The sequence below is a fragment of the Trifolium pratense genome, linkage group LG2 (genome assembly GCF_020283565.1).
Source record: "Trifolium pratense cultivar HEN17-A07 linkage group LG2, ARS_RC_1.1, whole genome shotgun sequence".
Classification (NCBI taxonomy): Eukaryota; Viridiplantae; Streptophyta; class Magnoliopsida; order Fabales; family Fabaceae; genus Trifolium; species Trifolium pratense.
Window position 1 is genome coordinate 43,947,204 of NC_060060.1, and position 19,714 is coordinate 43,966,917.

Consider the following 19,714-nt stretch of genomic DNA (forward strand, 5'->3'; position numbering starts at 1 on the left):
CGATCATTATCAAAATAATTGCTTAGAAAATTTTCAAGATCAGAATCATTGGGCGAGTCATGTTCGCTATTGTCTTCAGAAATTTCACTGTTATCTGCAACATCTTGATCAGTTGATAAAATAACCAAATCTTCATCTTTGATAACAGTCATACTGAAACGATTGTCATCAATTTGGTATTCAAGAATTACTTCCGTTGGTTTAGCAAAACCAAATTCTCTTGCCAAGACTCTCCCTGATTGAATGTGACAATCTCCATCATCCAGGCATAGTAAAACCTGACACCTTTTTCCATTTGCATGTTCTACCCAGCCAAATGGTTGTTTTTGTAGGTTAAACATCCAATGGGTTTTGAATTGTGTACATATTTTAATGTTGTCCTAAATTTCAAGTTGATATAAGGAACAAACTGTATTAGTGTGTTGTATAACTAATACCTAAAATACAATGTGTAATTTGATATGAACATTTTAATGAGTTAATACCTTGGTTGGATAAATCACAGTTTGAAAAGTTTTTGTCCTCTGCCTTTCGACCTCAAGTCTTGTCATTCTTTAAACATATACATTATTAGATATTCAAGTCAGTCCATATTCAAAGTACATAGTAGAGTTATAATGAAAATTTGTTTATTCAGATTCCAGTCTATAGGTTTGATAAATTGTTTTGTTGTTGTTTTCGTTTGCAGGATTCATTTAAATCAAACATGGAAGACGATGATAATTGTGTTTCAGATATTTGTGTTTGTGAAATAGAATCCAAACCCTAACATTTCAAATTGGTGAAATTTGGAATTGATACCACGATAAAAGAAACATAAACGATGCAAAATAGAGAGATGAATATTAAAATCTAACCTTTTTGAGGAAGAAGCCATAATTGAAGGATGTGGATCGACAGGATTTAGATTGCAGATTTTGTTCTTTTTGTTTGTATGTATGTAGTTATGGTGGTAGTTGAAAAGGAATGATACTTTAGTCTTTGATAGAACACTAAAGGTGTGGTCCTGGGAACAATTTCGCACAGTGTCATAGGATTTGGGCCAATAAATTAATGTTGACAAATTTGTAGGCCCATTTGTATCTTTTATCTTTTTAAAGCAATGATATGTGGTCCTGCATGATTATTTAATTTGTTTTTCATTTATTTAATTAAATTGAAAATAATTAAATAATGAAGGATTAGAAATTTAGAATAATACAATTTTTATTTACTAAAAATATTGATGGTATTTATAATATTGGTTAAAAAAATGACTATCTAACACAGTGACGGAGCCAGAAATTTTGTATAGAGGGGGCATCATAATCGTATAGTATAAATTTGTAGCATTTAATATATTTTACATTTTATTTTTTAAGCATAAATATACATCATAAATATAAAATATTGAATGATCTTCTAATTTTTCAATCTCAATAAAAATACCTCTTTATAAGACAAATACGAATATCATGTTTATCCAACACATATATATCTTACAATATTGTGTAAAATGTATATCCATTTACATTCCTAGAAGTCACTTGTGTGTAGTGCGGTGGAGATGAAGTTTTACACTCATAGCAACTTTAGTATTTGGATGATAAATGGATGTAGGCTTAAGTGGTAAAAGTGTCAACACATATATAGTATAAAAAAATTCTCAAAAACTTAGTGCAGGCTTGTGCCCCCATTGTCATGCATGTGCCTCCGTCCCTGATCTAACATGACATATTATAACAGTCCTAAAAATATTTCAGACAACTTTTCATCAACTAAACACAAAATTTAACGAAAATTTCATGAAACATCATTTTAGGTACAATATATAGATTGTACCAACACCTGAGGACTTTGATTTTTTATTTAAAGTTGGAAAGGGAACATGGAGACATATTGTAACTTCCATGTTCATTGAAAATCATGGTTGTGTCACTTTTTAAAGAAGTTTGGATCTATTTCTCCGTATGGCTATAATCCAAAAGTCAAAAAAAGTTGTTTTTTTAGCTAACAATGAAGACAATATTTTTTGAAAAATTATGACTTCAAAACTATTATTTGAATAGGTTGATTTTGTAATGAAAGTAATGAAAGATCCAATAGGTTGATTTTGTAAAAGATGGTTAGTTGAATTCATTTTCTGATCTTCTAATTGAGCAAATGTATCTCAACTATTATTTTTCATGTTTGTCATATATATTTTATATATTGATTTTTTATTTAAATTTGGAAAGGGAACATGGAGACAAATTTTGAAGTGAAATAATATTCAGTAATGATAAGATTTTATAATCTACTTTGGTACTATATTTACAATGAGAAGACAACATGAAAGAGTAAGTAAAGTTTATTGTCTTTTACTAATAATGTTGGGCTTATGTAACAAATTGAAAGTGAATACAATGTGGCAAATTTTTTTTGACATTATGCAATTTATTTGTTAAATAAATGAACTACATCATATGTTTAGTAAAAAAGTTTAGAATATAATAGATATGTAATAATGTATTCAGAAAAATTTATTCATATCTTACTTACTTGGATAAGATGGTATTGAAATAAGTCAGAGCAATATAGCATATCATTGTTTTAAACATAGAACAACATAGGAAACAAACATTTAATAGTCATTACAGACAATACTGCTGAACATATTTATAGGTTGTCTTAAACACAATAGGATAGTAAAAAATCCACATATCTATTACATAATTATCATATAGAGCTAAACATCACCAATAATAGTCAACTTGGAAAAACCAGAATATGAGAAAGTCACCATCCTCATTTGCCCTTGATCAGTTGAATCATCAATTTTGCTGGAGGTTCTTGAAGCTTGAACATCAGTTTGTCACCTGCCTCAATATTGGTCTTCTTGATGATTTTAGACCATTCTTTGGAAATGTATCTTTCAAATTGGTATCTCTTGGCAGTCATGACATTGCAAGGAATACTCAGCAGAGTTACTCCATTCATTTGAACTTCAATCAAAATCTTGGCAAATTTCGGCTTCAATACAATTTTTGATATTTCATTTGGGATGTGCTGTGAATTATAAGGTTTAGAGACTTATACTGAAATTACTATTTGCACAATAAAGTCATAATGTAACTTGAGTTAAGTATAATAATAGTAAAGATAAATATAAGTACCAGAACTTTAGCTCCATATTTTCTAGCTGCTGCTTCAGTCACCAATTTAGTCCATTCATATCCAAATTCAGTCTTTTTAATTATAATCCTACTAACCATAGCTTTGGTAGAAGCCCTGACAAACTTCTGGTGTTTCATTCTTTTTGATGACAACTTTGGTTGGGTGTTTGTTAACTTCTGTTAATATTGTCAACAATTAGGATTTGGATTGGAAGAAAATCATTCTAATTAAAAGGAATGCAGCAATTGTAAAATGAATGTTTACCTCAATTTGAATTTTGTTGTTGGCAACAATCAATCTTTTTGATCTCCTTAAAGAAACTTGATCAGAAGTTTCATGAATGACATTATCTCCATTAAGTGGCTTCCTTTTTAAAGAGAGCCTGCCTTCTTTGTTACTCAAGTTCTGTTTAGAATAATCAATGTTAAATTTATAATATATGAAATATGAATATAACATATTTAACGAAATATATGATTTAGGTTACCATTCTTGGAGGAATTTCAGATGCATGATCCCTGTCATGAGTAGCCCTCATATTTGTGTTATTATCCACTGACAATTGTTCAATCTGCACATTCTGTAAAGAAGAATGAAATTAAGAACAATCTATTACAAACACTTCTGTTTGTATTGTTAAAATACATTGCCATATATAGTTACCTGGGCTGGAGGGTTTGCAGAATCATGATTGGGTTGCTGAACATTAGTGACATTGATGTTAATCTGTGGAACAATGTCAATCTCCACATTCTGTAAAGAAGAATGAAATTAAGAACAATCTATTACAAACACTTATGCGTGTATTGTTAAAATACATTGAATTATATAGTTACCTGGGCTGGAGTCTTTGCAGGATCATGATTGGGTTGCTGAACAGTAGTGTCATTGATGTTAATTTGTGGAACAATCTTATGAGGTAAAATTCTCATCCAAAACTTATTTTCTGCAGCGACATAACTCAAGGTAACTCTGGTTGGTCTGACAAAGCCAAAATACTTTGAAACAACTGATGAATCAGTAAGGACCAACCCAGAGTCAGTTTGTTTATAGAAGACCTCAACATTTCTGTAGTTAGGACCTCTAATCCAGGCAAAGTTGTGTTTATCAAAAGTAGTTTTCCATTCATTAACAAAATCATCAGGAATTGAAATGGTTTCCTAAATAAAATGAACAAAATTTGAATTAATATCTATATCAGAAAAGTAATTAAATGTAATAAAATCCCAATTCAAATACAAATGCTTATACCAAGTTAGGGTCAATTTGAGTGTGAAATTTGTGCCTGTATTTTTCAATATCTGCAGCAGTTGGAACTCTAAAAAAAGGAAAAAGTTGAAACTTATGAAACACATAGTATAATAAAATATGATCCACATGAATTGATAAAGTAAATTGATACATGATAGTTAATATAAATTTCAAGATATGATACATAGAGTAAATAAAATTTAGTATCGTGAATGGAAAATTACCTTTTTCCAGAAGATCTATTGTTTGGTAAAATTCGCATCCAAAATTGATTTTCTGCTGGGACATAACTGAAGCTTACTCTGGTTGGTTTGACAATACCAAAAGTTCTAGAAACATTTAATGTATTTGTCAGAACCATCCCAGTGTTAGTTTTTTGATATAAGACCACAGCCTTCTTATAGTTAGGTCCTCGAATCCAACCAAAATTGTGTTTGTCAAAAGTGGTTTGACATTTGATATAAAAATCATCAGGCATGGAAATAGTTCCCTAAATATAATGAACAAATACTAAATCAATATATATAAATATCAGAAATTTAATTTAATTGTTATTAAATTACAAAAAAAAAGACATAAAACTATACCAATTTAGGATCAACCACAGATACAAATTTGTTCTTGTATTTCTCAATATCCTCAGGTGTTGGCATTCTGAAAACAATCGAATAAAAGTTTATCAGATGTCATTGATAGTAGTATAAATTCTCAAAAACCTAAAGAAGTAATTTTGGCATTTCTTAAACTTTATATTGATTTCATTATTACAGGGTATAAAAATTTCCAAAACAATCTATTAATTCTTCATGATTGTGACACAGATAGTTACTAACTACGAATCTTATAAATCAAAAATATACATTCATAACTATTATTCATTGTAATTGAGAAATTAGATAAAGTAGGAACGATCGTTTTCAGAATTACCTTATGCGAAATGATCCCATTGATTTTGAAGATCTGGAAGTTGATTTTGAAGTTGAGTTTGACTTGAATCTTGGTTGTACGTTTTCCATTGTTGGCAAAGAAGTTGGTAATGGTTGAAATGTCTTTGGATAGTAAAGTTTCACTTTTTGGATATTTAGAAGTTTCTTATTCCTTAATCATGGATAACACAAAATGTTTGTGGTCCTTATTTTGTTGGGACCACCGCACAATTTTTTTTGTTAACAATAATTGATATAATTAGTGTTGGGCCATTGATATCAGTTGGACCTACTTATAAGCCCATCTAAAACTATATAAATGGTAGAATAATTTATAAAAAGTAACTTCCCTTTCATATGTTTTTTGAACCGTATGATAAATTAATAGTGATATTTTTTCTTATGTTTATCTAGATGTTTAAGATATTAGTCTGTTCCATGCAGTAAAAGTAAAAATATAGTCTAAAAATAAACCATTTATAAATTATAAATTATATCATGAAAACATAGATCGTAACTTTGGAATTGAAATATGATTAGAGGCATTAGTGTAACAAAACATAGATTGTAATGCATGAAAATATAGATTAAAATACAAATAAAAACCATGATGTTCAAAAAAATAACTACATGGAATTGATATATTCAATAAGTAATTGAATTAAGTTCAACATGAAGACATTGAATGTTGTGTTTGAACCTGAAAAATAAAAATACATGATTACAAAATATGAAGCAACATTGAACAATCAATATAGGAAAGTAAAATACCTGTTTTCCAAAAGGGCATAGTTAGCTAAGTTCAAATATTATTGAACACTTCCTTGAAGACAACATTATTTGTAGTTTCTTTAGGATGTTTCTTTTCATCGTGAATCAAAATCTTAATACCTTTTTTGCTTTTAACTCTTGAAACAGCTACATATATTTGACCATGTGAAAAAACATCTCTCGGCAAATAAACACCGACATTATCCAAAGACTGTCCTTGTGACTTGTTAATGGTCATGGCATATGATACCATCAATGGAAATTGCCTTCTGGTTAATTTGAAAGGCCATGGAGATTGTGATGGAGACATATCCAATCTTGGAATGTATACCTTATTTCCATGATGCTTGCCACCAATGATTTTTGCCTCGATGACATGGTCAGCTAATCTGGTCACAATCATTCTTGTACCATTGCATAAACCTTGAGTCTGATCAATATTCCTCATTAACATTATTGGTGATCCAACCTTGAGCTTAATACTATGACTTGGAAGACCAGAAGTCCGAAGAGAGCTCAGAAACTCATGAGTAAACAGTTGTGTAATACGCTGATCATGAATTTCTGATCTGTCGATATCATTTGCACTCAAGTATTCCTTGTCTTCACCTGATCATGATTGATTCAAAAGATAAAAGTATAATTGAGTCATTATTTGTTCATTACTTTTAATAAAATTTGGAAATGTTGGCATTTACCTGGCATAATGTTGAGCATGTAATCATTGATTGAATCAACTACTTCAATTGTAGATGCTAAGATTGCTCTATTGAGTAAATATTCATAATCCTTGTAATTCTGCAGGAAATTTGGATAAGTACTATCAACAATTCCTTTGATGGGATCATCAAAGTTTGTAATCAAGAGATCATCTGGAATTTCAATTTGTGCAATTCCATCATTAGGCTCAGAAATTCTTCCTTCTCCAACAGCTAAGAGCCAATTTGAAAAAGATTCAATTTCATCATTTTCCTCATTATTCGGGCCTTGTCGCAGTCTCATGTTCTTGGTTAGAGTCAGAACCTTGACATGATCCCAAATATAAGATGCATTGATTGAAGCATGGACAATATCAGATCTGCTTCCTCTTGGAATAACTGGAAGTATTTGTCTAAAATCACCCCCAAATACAACAACTTTACCACCAAAAATCTTGTTCTCCTCTCCATTTTTTGTCATAAGATCTTGTAGACAACGGTCTAAAGATTCAAAACAATACCTGTGAGCCATTGGAGCTTCATCCCAAATGATTAACTTTGTTTGTCTTAGCAATTCAGCAAGGTCACTATCATGGTCTATTTTGCAAGTTGAATTGTCTAAAGTTGGAATAGGAATTTTAAATTTGGAATGAGCAGTTTTTCCTCCAGGGAGTAGTAGTGATGCGATTCCACTTGTTGCCACAGTAAGTACAATCTCTTGTTTTGATCTCAATGCACTTGCAAGTGTTCTCCAAATGTATGTTTTCCCGGTTCCACCGTAACCATGTAAAAAGAAAACTCCTCCATCTTGTTTGTTCACAGCAGTCATAATTGTTTTAAAATGACTCCTTTGCTCATCTAAATGATAACAATTAAAGTTAATGTAAATTAATATGTGAATAAGTAGGGAAATTTAATAAAAGTGTATTTGATAGGATTATACTAAACCTGTTAGTGAAGCGGATAATTCAGCGAATTCTTCTTTAAGTGATGCAACATCATAATTTCTCTCATCATATATAAGTCTATTTCCCAATTGTTGTAGCACATAACCTCTAGGATAGGGCATTGAACCAAACTCCCTTAATGATCTCCTGTTGCCTTGCAAATACTTCTCAATCTCCAAGAGACATAAATTTTCTATCTCATCATCAGTCAGTTGCAAGTCTTTACAATGAAAAAGATTTTTAAGTTGTTAGTGTATAATATATAGTGAATGTATTGATGACAAAATTATATTATAAGTATAATAGATACCTTGATTATGTGCAATGATCCTTTGTTGATATAGGATGCCATCTGAAAGCCACTGTATTGTTTTCTTGAATACAAAATATGGTCTATTCATACAACTACACACAAGTAGAATGACAAACAATTTTCTTAAAAAATAACCTGGTCCCCATCCATGAGCTTCTCTGATTGCACTGATGTATTCTTTATCATCACCAAGAAATCCTTTGGCAAAGCAAGCATCTCTAAAGGTATCATATTGTATATCACCAACTTTTCGAATATCTTCGTAACACATTGGTCCTTTGACAACCGTCAACATCATTCGCAAGTAAAACAATTCTCCTGTGGTTGGAGGAACCCAAATCAATCTACCAATTTTGAAACCTTTTTTCCTTGGTGTCCAAGATTTCTTTTTTTTGTTGTATGTAAACTTTGTGACAAACTGACCATATGTCAGTTTTCTTGCAGCTGGATAGTCTTGATTTGCTTGTAACCATGATGTGAACATAGATTCCGTGACACTTGGTTTTTCCAAAATGTTTTCCATACGGTCATAATCAGTGAAATAAATAGTATTCTCTCCGACCAAATGGAAAAACATTCTTTCGACGGCTGGCTTTCTACCATGAATTTTGAATGAAAAAATTCTCCAACATGCTTCACATGGTGATATGTATCTGCAATCAACATACTGTTTGATTTCATCAATTTGTGTCTCCTCATTAGTAACATTGTTTTGTGATCGTACAACTGTAGCTGTGATTCGATCATAACCTTTGTGTATGTACTTGAACAAATACTTTATTGATGAAGATTGGTTACACCATTCCATATTGATATGAGCTTGATATTTGAGCAACAACCTTTTATTATATGGAACAACATATCCATTGTCCAAAGTAATACCATTTTTTTCCACTGTATGACTATTTGAACTTCTCCTGTAAACAGGATATCCATCTTGATCAACTATGGTTTTTTCAATGTATTTTTTTGGAAAGAATTTAGTACATCTTCCATTCATAGTGCATGGTGATTGTTTTCTGGATTGTCCACATGGACCATGGATCATATGTTTTTTTACCAGGTTGTAAAGTTCAGTGTCAGTATCAGGGTTTGGTATCTCAGCAGAAATAATAGTGTCAATATCATCAGGTGAAGGATATTTGCTTGATGGATGCAAAAAAATCAATATATGAGCATGTGGCAGTCCTCTTTTTTGAAATTCAATTGTATACATATCTGTATAAGTTCATTACAGGTGACATATATAAGCATGATATGGAATAACATATGAATGAATAAATTGAATATTAAAAGAATAACTTACATGCTAAGACTTTGCCCAGAATGTGTCTTTTTGTTAAATCCTTCATAAGCTCATCAAATTTGATTTTAAAAACCTTTGAAACAATATCTGGCCGATCTTGAGGTTTCAAATTGTTTTTTGCCAACTCTCTTGTGATCTCTGGCCAGGTAGGATTACATGTGAAAGTTATAAAAATATCTGGAAATCCAACTGTAGATGAAATGGCCATACCATCAAAGTATAACTGATCCATGTATCTTTTACTTCCAACAAAAGTAGAAGGCAGAACAACTCTTGTTCCTCTTTTCTGGTTTGAACTATTAATAGCATTTGCAGGTCCTTCTTTCAATTTGTGGTACTTTCCAACTCTGAGTTTTGACTGATTTTTTCTCAACCAATTCAACCGTTCAGTTTCCATCATCGTATATCCATCCACCAAGAATTGTTGGAAAAGTCTTCTTGAACATAACAAAGTTTGTGCTTCTTTTTTCCGTGTTTGAATTCTAAAACAAAGCCAATCTTTGATAGTAAGACGATTCCTTTTGGTAATGTCAATTTGGTGTCTATATCTAAATTGAATACCTGACCTGAAGCCATCCTCACCATAAGGAAAAAGTAGTGGATATTGGTAAGCAAGATAAGCTGGATGAAACTCATTTATTCTTTGCAAACTACCACTTCTTTTATGCATGATTATATCTCTTTCTGCGGCAGAGTCAATATCTCCAACTATGAGAGCAGCTACTTCGGAAACAGTTGGTTTATTATAAATCCTACCATCTGTAGTCCTCTCAGAAATTAATTTGAACTTCAGGTCTTGGAAAAAATTATTCTGCAATGTATGTCTAGCCATTCTAAATGATCTTGCATGGACATTGTGTTCATCAAGCATAACCTTTAATTTTCGTACAATATTTTCATCAAGTTCTTTGTTATCTCTGAAATAATAATAATTGAGGTGTATCAACACTACAATAATGGAATAAAGCATCATGATGATAACCAATATTGCATAATATACATGTTAATTTCAATACCTGAAATTGTTCATTCTGTTTTGAATTTCGTTTTCAGTATCATAAATATATAGCTGTGCAAATTTAGGAGGTTGACCATGAACTGGCAACATGCTCCCAATTCGATGACAAACCTGTCCTTGAATTCTTAATGTTGGTGGACCTCTACCAATTCTCTTTTTGTCATCCAATTTCATTCCAGGAGATGTAAAAGCAAACATTGAATTATATATCCTTGTGTGTGTTTGGTAATTTTTGCTGTCTGCATTGTGGTAACTAAACAAAAGATGTTGAAGAAGTTCTGGTGGCTGGTCCAACAATGGCAGTTGAGCTTTACCTCCATGGCAACATTGTTGGAATTGAGGTGTGAGGGAATGTCTACTTTTGTGTTTCCTTTCTTGATACCACATTAATGCACCACATTGTTGGCATTCCCAAATAGGATCACCTATATCAAAATACCCTGCAAACAAAAAGAAATGCAAGTAAATAGTTTGTAATTTAAATTGTGACATTGTTGATGACAATAAATAAAGGAAGGAGCTAAAATTGAACCTTGTTGATCATCTTCCTCTAAATGTTGTTCATCATCAGATTCTGAATGCTCATCACTGCTAGCCCTGTCTTCTGATCCAGACTCATCAGAAGAAGATTCAATGACATGATTATCAAAAAGTGAGGAATATTGAGATTTAGTGTTGGTTCCAGATTCAGTATTCCCTAAAGTTGTGTAATTTTGATTGAGTGTAGCATTGAACTTGTTGTAGAGATTAACTCCTCTAGTTTGATAATGAGTTTTTTTTGCAGGGGGTTCAATAATGTTGTTCAAATCAGAAGGTTGGGTAGCATTTGAAGTTCGTGTATGTGCTTTATCAGTTTGATTGATTTGAATTCCTGATGAACTTTCTCTGAGGATAGAGTTGGACCTTTGCTGAATTGGTTGTGTATCTTGTTGAGAGATTGGCATATGATTTTCAGCAAAACCATTTCGCCGCATTTGACCAAAAGCAGGATTTGGTTCATTTGAAGCAATTTGCCTAAGAGTAGCATTCCAGTTCCTTATAAAATTGGCTGATGCTGAAGGAAAAAAAATTTGTGTTGGACTTGTTTCATTTGGAACATTCAACATAGAATTTTGGGGAGTAGTTGTAGATGTATTTCCTTGTGTATGCTTATCAGTTGGTTTGCTAAGATTAACATTAGTCTCTCTGGTGTTGGTAATATTAGCAAGTGGAGTTAATGTTTCATTTGAAATTGGTTGTGATATCTTGGAAGAACTGATGATAGGTTTTGCTTTCTTTGTGGACTGTTTCTTGTTATCTACAACAGCTTTTCTTTTTTGTCTTGCATTAGTTTGAAACTGCTTATGGTTTTGAGGGTTGTTCTTCCTTTGATCCATATGATAACATTAAGTTGCTATAATTTTTCAATGTTTGTTTGGCTATTATACTCTAGTGTTAAGTAAGATGACATACATTATAACACTGAGTAATGTTTAAGTGTGATCCTCTTAACCAAAATTTGAAATTTCAAATTGGAAATGGTTTTCAAAATTCAAAATTTGGTGGGAAACATTTAGGTTTTGATTTCAGATGTTACATCACGAATTTTAAATTGCAATCTTAAAAAAAAATCAATAAGTGAAAAGGGAAATATGGATGCTATGACTATGATGGTATGTCTACATTGCAGCTTGAGTTGAATGAAATTGCAAGGTGAGTTAACTTGTAGAATAGAGTAAGTTGGTAGAGCATTAAATACACATCTCTTTCATTCACCTATATTGATCATACAATGGTGTAAAACTAAGTCAAAGACTATGATGTAGGTTGTCATAAAAAACTGCAAGTTACTCCTTTGTGTACTATGTTTATAATATAAAATTCCAAGTACTTTAATGTTATTATGACCAAATTGATCTATTCGATGCAAACTTAGTATCACAATAGCTGGAAATGGGTATTAGTGTCTTAGTTGCAGGAACAATATAGGTGATCAGAGTAAAACTATCATTAATAAAAAATGAAAACCTCTTGATCAAGCATACTAAATGAACGAACTGGTATGAAACAATAAAACTTGAACCATTTAAACTATAAGTTGGTCTGCAAAATCCTTTGGCATATACTAAGTTAGATTGCAAGAAATAGTAGAAGATAGATTGCAAAATCAGGTTGTCATTGAAACCTGTTGTCTTGAGACTGAGATACCAAATTAGACTGCAAGAAACATTAAAATATTGTAGTTATTATCCATTAGTTCTGACATTGGATGAAAAGTTAACATCAACAATAAATGGATATAGGTGAGACTTGATGTTTCTAGACACAACAACCCAAATTTAATTTAATTAAACTAAATAACTTATAAATTATCATTAAACAAAGACAATAACATAAAATCATAATTAAACATATTAATAATACTTAGCACAAAGGATTCAATTACTGCTTCATGATGCTGGATTACAACAAATCCTTAGAACAACTAAACTCAATAACATACCTAATGAGATGATGTACTAATGACTTATCCAATCAACATCAACCCTATTACTATTTTCAAGATCAAAGAAAGTGAACTTGACAATATCTCCATGACTGAAATAGTTTTCCCTGCAGAAAATAGGCCAACTATCCACTTCATAGGTTGTGACTTGGTCTTGATCTACTAACTTAATAATTGGAGATAACATAGGCTCAGCTACTGGTCCTTCAAGGAGCAAGGAATTGTGATAAGAAGTAATATATTCACCCAACTCTTGGTTAAGTATCTGAAATGGGAAAAATTGAAAAAAGTTACAAAATAAACCAGTTGATAATTGGCCACTTATTTAGTCATTTAGAATAATACTCAACTAATTGTATTGTAGAGTTAGGATCAGAAGGAATAACAACATCAAAACTCAATGAATCATTTGGTTTAGCAGATAGAGAGTGAAATGAGGGTAATCCATAGGTTGAGGAATCCCTAGTTGGATTAAGCACCAAATGAAACATGTTGTCACCATAATACTCTAAACCAAAAAGATGATAATGATTCTGCAAATCCAAATGTTCACGAATTTCTGTCCATCCATTTGTTAGTCTAGGTTGATTGACATCGCGATTCCAAGTAACTAAATACATGTAGTTGCAGCAAAAAAATTTCCATTGATCATCTAACTCATGAGAGTATTGTTGTGCGAAGGAGGGATCAATTTCACCATATGGCTGTCCAATATCAGATGCAAATAACATAAGGATGAAAATTTAAAAATGTAACATAAAAATAGTAGACATATGCATAAACAATGTTACTTGAACTTACAACACCATTGACATGAACTGTATATGTAATTGATTTTTGAATCCTGGAACCAAGATATAAACTGATATCCTCATAATATGTTGGCATGTTTAAACTTAAGTGAAGTGTATAATAAGTGAGCATCAAATGTTATGAAGGTGTATTTAAAGTAAAAGTTGACATGTGATAGTCATAAATAAGTTGTTGTAGTTGGTATACTGCATTTAAATGTTGGAAGTTGGATAAGTCATTAATATGGAGACTACATAAAGGGAGCAATAACTGATATAATTATATTACAACCAAGTAGGCATAATGTGTTTAAGTTCACGGCCAACACATCAACAAAACATAGGTACCTAAAGCATAATATCATACACAACACATGTAGTGTTGGTATAAGACAGAACATCAACAAATTAATTAAGTAGCTACAACTTTAAAGTTTTGTTCAGCATAATACCTAAACTAATTACTTAAGCTATCCATTATACATTCCATTGATTCACTCCTTTTTTGGAACCTTGAGTCCCTTTCTGCCTGATGTCTTTCCTCCAACTTTCAACATCTTTGTGGATGACTGTTTTTCTCCAATGACATCCTCAAGTTCAGCATTCTGGGAAGTACACATAAGGTCGTTCCCTGACCTCTTTGATGGTGTCTTCATCCCCAATATATCAGGATCAATTTCATCAGAAGCAGACAGAGAAAACTGAAAATATGATATAAAGCAAACTAAATTCAAATAAAAATATGAAATATACTTAGTCAAAATATAATAAGCGAAGACATAAACTTGAATGGACGTACAGTCGGTATAACAATTTCATCACCATCGGCAACATCTGCATCAGTATCAGTAGGCTGCAATGAATCATGTAATTGTTTTTATGTTTGAATTAATGTTGTTTTCAGGATAATAACCAATATTAGAAAAACTTGTTTAAGAAGTTTTCTAACCTCAACCTCATCTTTCTTTTGGACTATAGATTCAGCAGTACTATTGTCCTGAAAAAAAAAAAAACAATTGAATTCAAAGATTGTAGATGTTTATGATACCAATATTATGAATACTAAAGAAGTAAATTATGAATAGCTTTGTTACCTCAAATAATAATGTAGATTTATCATCTTGTATCTGTCCTTGTGGAGCCTAAAAAATGATAACACGGAATGAGACTTAATTGAGTTAATATGAATTCCAAGATTATGGTAAAAAAATTATAAGAAAGAGATTACTATTATTAGATGGAAACATAGTAATATCCTTACATCAGCAGGTGAGAACATCGCAGCAATTTCATTGATAAAGTCATCTCCTTGGTTGATTTGAATGACTGATCCAGTTTTCCACTTGGGTTGCCACTTAACTTTGACAGCAATTTTTTTCCCAGTAATTAGATCGATTTCCTCAGGATAATCCAGAGGATCCGTTATTCCATCCTAATATATTGAAAAATATAAAATATAATCAGGAGAAATGTAGTTGAGAAAATCATATAATCAGTATATATGTAGATGACAAAAACAACTACAAAACAATATCATATTGTAACAGAGTTTAATTTTGACCTGCAACATTTGAGCACGTAGAACAGTCGCACTCTTGCCAATCAATTGCTCACACTCGCGGTCCCAGAAAACAAAAGTTGCCTTAACATCTCCATCACCAACCTCAACATCCAGCTTGTACCTGTAATTTAGTAACTAATCAATTGTTGACAATACAATGCTATTCATGTATAATGTTTTAAATAATACCGGTTGTGAATTAATCGACATACATAAGTTTTACCTCAGAATTTCTGCTTCAGTTTCATGACCATCTCCACATATAAAAGGAGGAGCAGCACCAAAGCATTGTTTAGGGCATTTGAAGCAAGTCATATAGTACCATCCATACTTTGTAGGCTTGATCTTAATTGTCTTGACAATTGTCACACATTTGGTTTCCTGGCCAATTTAGAGTTACACACTTGTCATTGATTAAGTTTAATTTAAACTTTTGGATGCAATTAAAACATCACTTTTGTTCCGTACAATGTTTTACCTGTGGTAGTTGCACCATTTTTGTCAGTGTAATCAGATCTGCATTGTTCATGAATGTTTGTTGCGGTGTGTACTGGGAACTTCCATACGATTGGCTCATCATTTGTGTCGGAGTTTCAGCAAAACGATCAACAGTACCATTTTCAATCCCAGCAAGTAACCTTATAATATAACAAATAACATTTGTAGATAGTTAGTTAAAAATAATATTGCAAAGATCAAAAGTAACAAATAATTGGATACACCTTTTCTTGAAGTCAATAATCTCTGGAACTTCTTCATTGATGAAAAGCTTTGTTGTGTTCCATGTATTTGAAATTGTCAATGGCCATTTTCCTAAAAATATAATGTATCTATCATTAATAGTTCATATTTGTTAAATTATAAAAAAATTCAAACCTAAATATTGTACCTTCTTTTTTGATTTTAGCATATTTCATGAAAACGATAATTGGATCACCCTTAGCTTCATTCTGAACATTGAAGAACTTAAGTGCATAGTTTTGCCATAAAGTGCAAGCAATTGGAGTGTTCCTACCAATAATACAATGAGCAAGTTAGTATACAATCAGTTGAACACATGTCGCAGGATATACTATAAAAAGTGGAAAATATACCCAAGGTCTCGAAGAGTAAGGTTAACTTGAACTTTCCTATTTCCATGAGTAGGTTGTGAATAACCAACTTGATCCACCAGTCCAATAACATCTGAAAACACACAACAAAAGTTGTAAACTGCAAAAATTGTAATTAAAAAATAAATGTAAACAAACATGAAAATATACCATATAATAGATCTTCATGAAAGTCAAGGTTGGCAATCTCAGTGAAAGGTTTAATGTTTATGACTGGATCCCCAATTTTATGAACATTCACATCTTTAACTATAGTTCCACCATTGAACCTCAGCTTGTAAACATGATGTGAGGCTTTGTAAAGGTCATCATTCTTTGAGACTTGAAAATTTTGCATAGTGTAAGTGTTGTTCACACTTAAATCATTTACTTGTTCATTATTCTGAATAACCTCATGAGGAATGAAAACTGAAATGTCATCTCCCTGAAATATAAAGAAAAGCCTTGAAATAATACTTGTTTGAAATTATCTGACAAACACTACTAATTGTTTGATGTTTTCAAATTCAAGTATCAATGATTTCTGGAATTTTGTAAACTCAAAGATCAACAATTTATTTTCAATGAGATTTTGAACACATACTTTTGAAAACATACTCATATCAATCAAATGTATGAATACAAACTCCTATTTTGAAATGTATAACCATACACATGCTCATTGACAGAAAATGTTTGAATACTTATATAGTTTTCAATGAGATTTTGAACACATACTGTTGAACACATACTCATATCAATCAAATGTTTGAATACGGACTCCTATTTTGAAATGTATAACCATAGAGTTAAAACATTGCAGAGAACCTTGAATTTAATAAAAATGATTTTAAAACCAAGAACAACAGTTAAGATTCAGTAATAAATACACATTGATCAAGGGATAACCTTATCATCAAAAACCAGCAACTCAATCGACTGTTTTCCATCCTTCGAATTACTCCATTTTTCTTTGACCTTCACTGAAATCTTCCAAAGATCTTTTCCATCATTGATATCTTTGACACATTCGAACTTTCTTGCCATATTGCTGGACCAAAAAATCAAATAAAAGTGACATTAATACTTGTTTTTAAAAAACCACAACTAAATTTAATCTTTCATAGATCTTCTATTTGGTAGGTGTAATACAAAGAACATCAAGTTTAACATAAATTTTTGTTGAGTTTTTAAGAATTTAAATATTTGAACCCAAAATATTGGAGTTAAACAGAGAGGAAAACTTTTTATAAACCATGAAACAACGGATTGAAAAATTTTGAAACCGTTGATCCGACCTTTCGTCAGTTTTAACAGAAGTTAATAAACAATGTTGTAAAATCACAATAGTTGTAAAAATGTTGCAAGGATTGCTTGTATAAAATGAAGCATGACTTGAAGAAGATGAAGATGTACATGAAAGAAGAGTTCTTACCTTTAGTTTTCTGAGAGAAGAAATTGAGATGGTATTGGGTAGTGTGAACAAAATGGACTGCAAGGGAAAGAGTAGTTCTGTTTTGTCAGTTTGAAAAAATTGGAAGGAAAAGCTCTGATGGGACATAAAGCAACCAATTGGAAAACAATTGGTAGACTTGAAATGCAACCATGGCTTGCAATAAAGTTGGATTTTGTCTCACAACATCTTGATTTGGCTTAGTTAGCCACACATTTGGCTCGGTTAGGCCATAATCTGGTTCAATTAAATAATTTTTGGACTGCATTTGCCCTTACAATGGACACTTGGCAATTTATGAAGCAAGGGCAAAACTGATTTTTCCATAGTATTGAATTTTCTTATATTGTAATAGATTTGTGACTATTCAAGTATTTCTTTTGATCATATGTCAATAGTTGGGTTTTGTTTTGGTAATTTTTGTTTGCATACAATCTCTTATCTAGATATTTATCTTATTTGAAACAAAAATACTAAAATGTGAATATCTCTCTAAATAAAAGATCGATGGTAGTATAAGAGATTTGATCTGTAATCCCTCCATATCCCGATATTTTTTACTTAAGGGTTCTTGCTTTCTACCCATAATTAGCATCTATCTCCCCGGGTCACGCATATATTGTTTAAAAAGAAAAATGCATATGGCATTTCCAAGGACTTAAGCCCTTATGTTGAGTATGACTCAGACGCAAAAAGATGGGCAAGGAGTGGGAGAGTTGAGCAAGCGTAGTGAGTTCCATTCCATATATATTACACATGACACCACATCAATACATCATCTTTTTTATGAAAATAAACCCTATCTGATATCATTAGTAATAGTTTGTTCGATATAACCAGCCGTAGATGTGGCCGCTTAAGTTAGTTGATAGTCACTACAATAATTTGTCTCCTAATGAACTCTACCCAAAAAATAAAACCAAAAATAATTTTTTTTGTCTCTTTTATTCTAAGAGAAACTATTTACTAATCCAACTCAAAAATTACGTTATAGAAGTCTAGCCCACCGGTTCAATGGATAGTTTAACAAAGCTCGAAAGCGATCGCTCCAAAACTTTATAGAAAATTTCTCTTCCGATCCCCACGTTTCTGTTATGCCTGCCTAACTGACGTTTTTGCCTTTGTAAGGTATTTCGGTTTTTACGAATCAATTTTTTTTCATAGTTTAAAAATTTCGGTTAGTAGAAACCGAAATTTTGTGTTCCATATTTTTTGAATTTACAAGGGCAGAATGGGATTTTAAGGAGTATAAAAGAAATGTGGGGGTCGGAAGAGAAATTTTCAACTTTATATATGAACCACTAAATTTTGATCAAACAGTGTTAGTGCATGACGGCGGTACAATTTAACCAAGGGTGAAACCAAGGGTGTTGGGGTAGACCACGACCACCCCCAAAATATAAGTAATTATTGAAATACCCTAGTATTTTTATAAAATTATATTTTTATATTATATATTTGTTTGTGAACAAAATTAATTGAATATGTAATCTAGTGGATAATAAGCTGCTTACAATGTGAAACTGTGATAGTATTTATAAATGATGTATTTTTTACAGGTATCAAATTTTAAATGTTCAAATAATAGTGCCCATATAAATACATTGTAATAATTTATTTATTTTTTATACCATATTATAAATACAAAGACAAAAAGTTTTGAATTCTGATAATTTGAAATTTAATTATCGAAACGTTATTTCAACTATGATTCGTGCACAATTTTTGCCAAAAATTTATCCCAAACATGTACCCTCCCAACTGGGCTTATACTCCCTGTACGGATATGCAAGAGCCCAAAAAGAAAAATATTACTTGCACGCATGCTCTACCTATGTCTGAAAAATTGTTGTACTATTTTTTTTCGATAATTAAAATTGTTGTATGTATTTTATTTAATTTAATTTTTATCATATTATAGGTGTAACTTTTTTACCATCGGTGACTAATATCCTGACAAGTGTGAGT

General features: G+C 31.4%; 4 protein-coding genes across 4 annotated transcripts; all 4 read right to left on the reverse strand.

Annotated features, from left to right (window-relative positions):
* Positions 1–2,766: 2,766 nt before the first annotated feature.
* LOC123904760 lies at positions 2,767–5,469 on the reverse strand. The gene is made up of 10 exons (XM_045954385.1): positions 5,314–5,469; positions 4,974–5,040; positions 4,611–4,876; positions 4,387–4,453; positions 3,972–4,295; positions 3,799–3,888; positions 3,623–3,715; positions 3,400–3,540; positions 3,135–3,311; positions 2,767–3,027 (listed from the first exon to the last, which is right to left on the reverse strand). Exons 1-10 carry the CDS (start codon positions 5,400–5,402, stop codon positions 2,767–2,769), a joined length of 1,575 nt encoding a protein of 524 aa, XP_045810341.1. The 5' UTR covers positions 5,403–5,469.
* Positions 5,470–6,114: 645 nt separating this feature from the next.
* Positions 6,115–11,741, reverse strand: LOC123904761. The gene is made up of 7 exons (XM_045954386.1): positions 10,898–11,741; positions 10,364–10,805; positions 9,348–10,264; positions 8,039–9,259; positions 7,730–7,948; positions 6,782–7,639; positions 6,115–6,692 (listed from the first exon to the last, which is right to left on the reverse strand). The coding sequence occupies exons 1-7, from the start codon at positions 11,739–11,741 to the stop codon at positions 6,115–6,117; spliced, it is 5,079 nt and encodes a 1,692-aa protein (XP_045810342.1).
* Positions 11,742–12,795: 1,054 nt separating this feature from the next.
* On the reverse strand, positions 12,796–13,762 carry LOC123906128. Its single transcript, XM_045955982.1, has 3 exons — positions 13,652–13,762; positions 13,201–13,554; positions 12,796–13,115 (listed from the first exon to the last, which is right to left on the reverse strand). Exons 1-3 carry the CDS (start codon positions 13,736–13,738, stop codon positions 12,864–12,866), a joined length of 693 nt encoding a protein of 230 aa, XP_045811938.1. The 5' UTR covers positions 13,739–13,762; the 3' UTR covers positions 12,796–12,863.
* Positions 13,763–13,897: 135 nt separating this feature from the next.
* Positions 13,898–17,790, reverse strand: LOC123904763. Its single transcript, XM_045954387.1, has 14 exons — positions 17,729–17,790; positions 17,203–17,344; positions 16,465–16,738; positions 16,297–16,387; positions 16,092–16,213; positions 15,925–16,015; positions 15,681–15,840; positions 15,426–15,583; positions 15,203–15,323; positions 14,903–15,073; positions 14,736–14,783; positions 14,591–14,638; positions 14,441–14,494; positions 13,898–14,291 (listed from the first exon to the last, which is right to left on the reverse strand). Exons 2-14 carry the CDS (start codon positions 17,338–17,340, stop codon positions 14,136–14,138), a joined length of 1,632 nt encoding a protein of 543 aa, XP_045810343.1. The 5' UTR covers positions 17,341–17,344; positions 17,729–17,790; the 3' UTR covers positions 13,898–14,135.
* Positions 17,791–19,714: the final 1,924 nt, after the last annotated feature.

Bases quoted from the DNA above. Each gene is read 5' to 3' on its own strand.
- LOC123904760 (XM_045954385.1), bottom strand. From the start codon at position 5,402: ATGGAAAACGTACAACCAAGATTCAAGTCAAACTCAACTTCAAAATCA. The intron at 4,877-4,973 runs GTATAGTTTTAT...CATTATATTTAG, and splicing joins CTGTGGTTGATCCTAAATTG to GGAACTATTTCCATGCCTGA. The intron at 4,296-4,386 runs GTATAAGCATTT...CATTTTATTTAG, and splicing joins CTCAAATTGACCCTAACTTG to GAAACCATTTCAATTCCTGA.
- LOC123904761 (XM_045954386.1), bottom strand. From the start codon at position 11,741: ATGGATCAAAGGAAGAACAACCCTCAAAACCATAAGCAGTTTCAAACT. The intron at 9,260-9,347 runs GTAAGTTATTCT...GAACTTATACAG, and splicing joins TCTGGGCAAAGTCTTAGCAT to ATATGTATACAATTGAATTT. The intron at 7,949-8,038 runs GTATCTATTATA...TTCATTGTAAAG, and splicing joins GATCATTGCACATAATCAAG to ACTTGCAACTGACTGATGAT.
- LOC123906128 (XM_045955982.1), bottom strand. From the start codon at position 13,738: ATGCCAACATATTATGAGGATATCAGTTTATATCTTGGTTCCAGGATT. The intron at 13,555-13,651 runs GTAAGTTCAAGT...GATATTGGACAG, and splicing joins CAGTTCATGTCAATGGTGTT to CCATATGGTGAAATTGATCC. The intron at 13,116-13,200 runs GTTGAGTATTAT...TTCCCATTTCAG, and splicing joins CTAACTCTACAATACAATTA to ATACTTAACCAAGAGTTGGG.
- LOC123904763 (XM_045954387.1), bottom strand. From the start codon at position 17,340: ATGGCAAGAAAGTTCGAATGTGTCAAAGATATCAATGATGGAAAAGAT. The intron at 16,388-16,464 runs GTATATTTTCAT...GTGTGTTTTCAG, and splicing joins TCATGAAGATCTATTATATG to ATGTTATTGGACTGGTGGAT. The intron at 14,292-14,440 runs GTACGTCCATTC...TTGGGGATGAAG, and splicing joins ATGAAATTGTTATACCGACT to ACACCATCAAAGAGGTCAGG.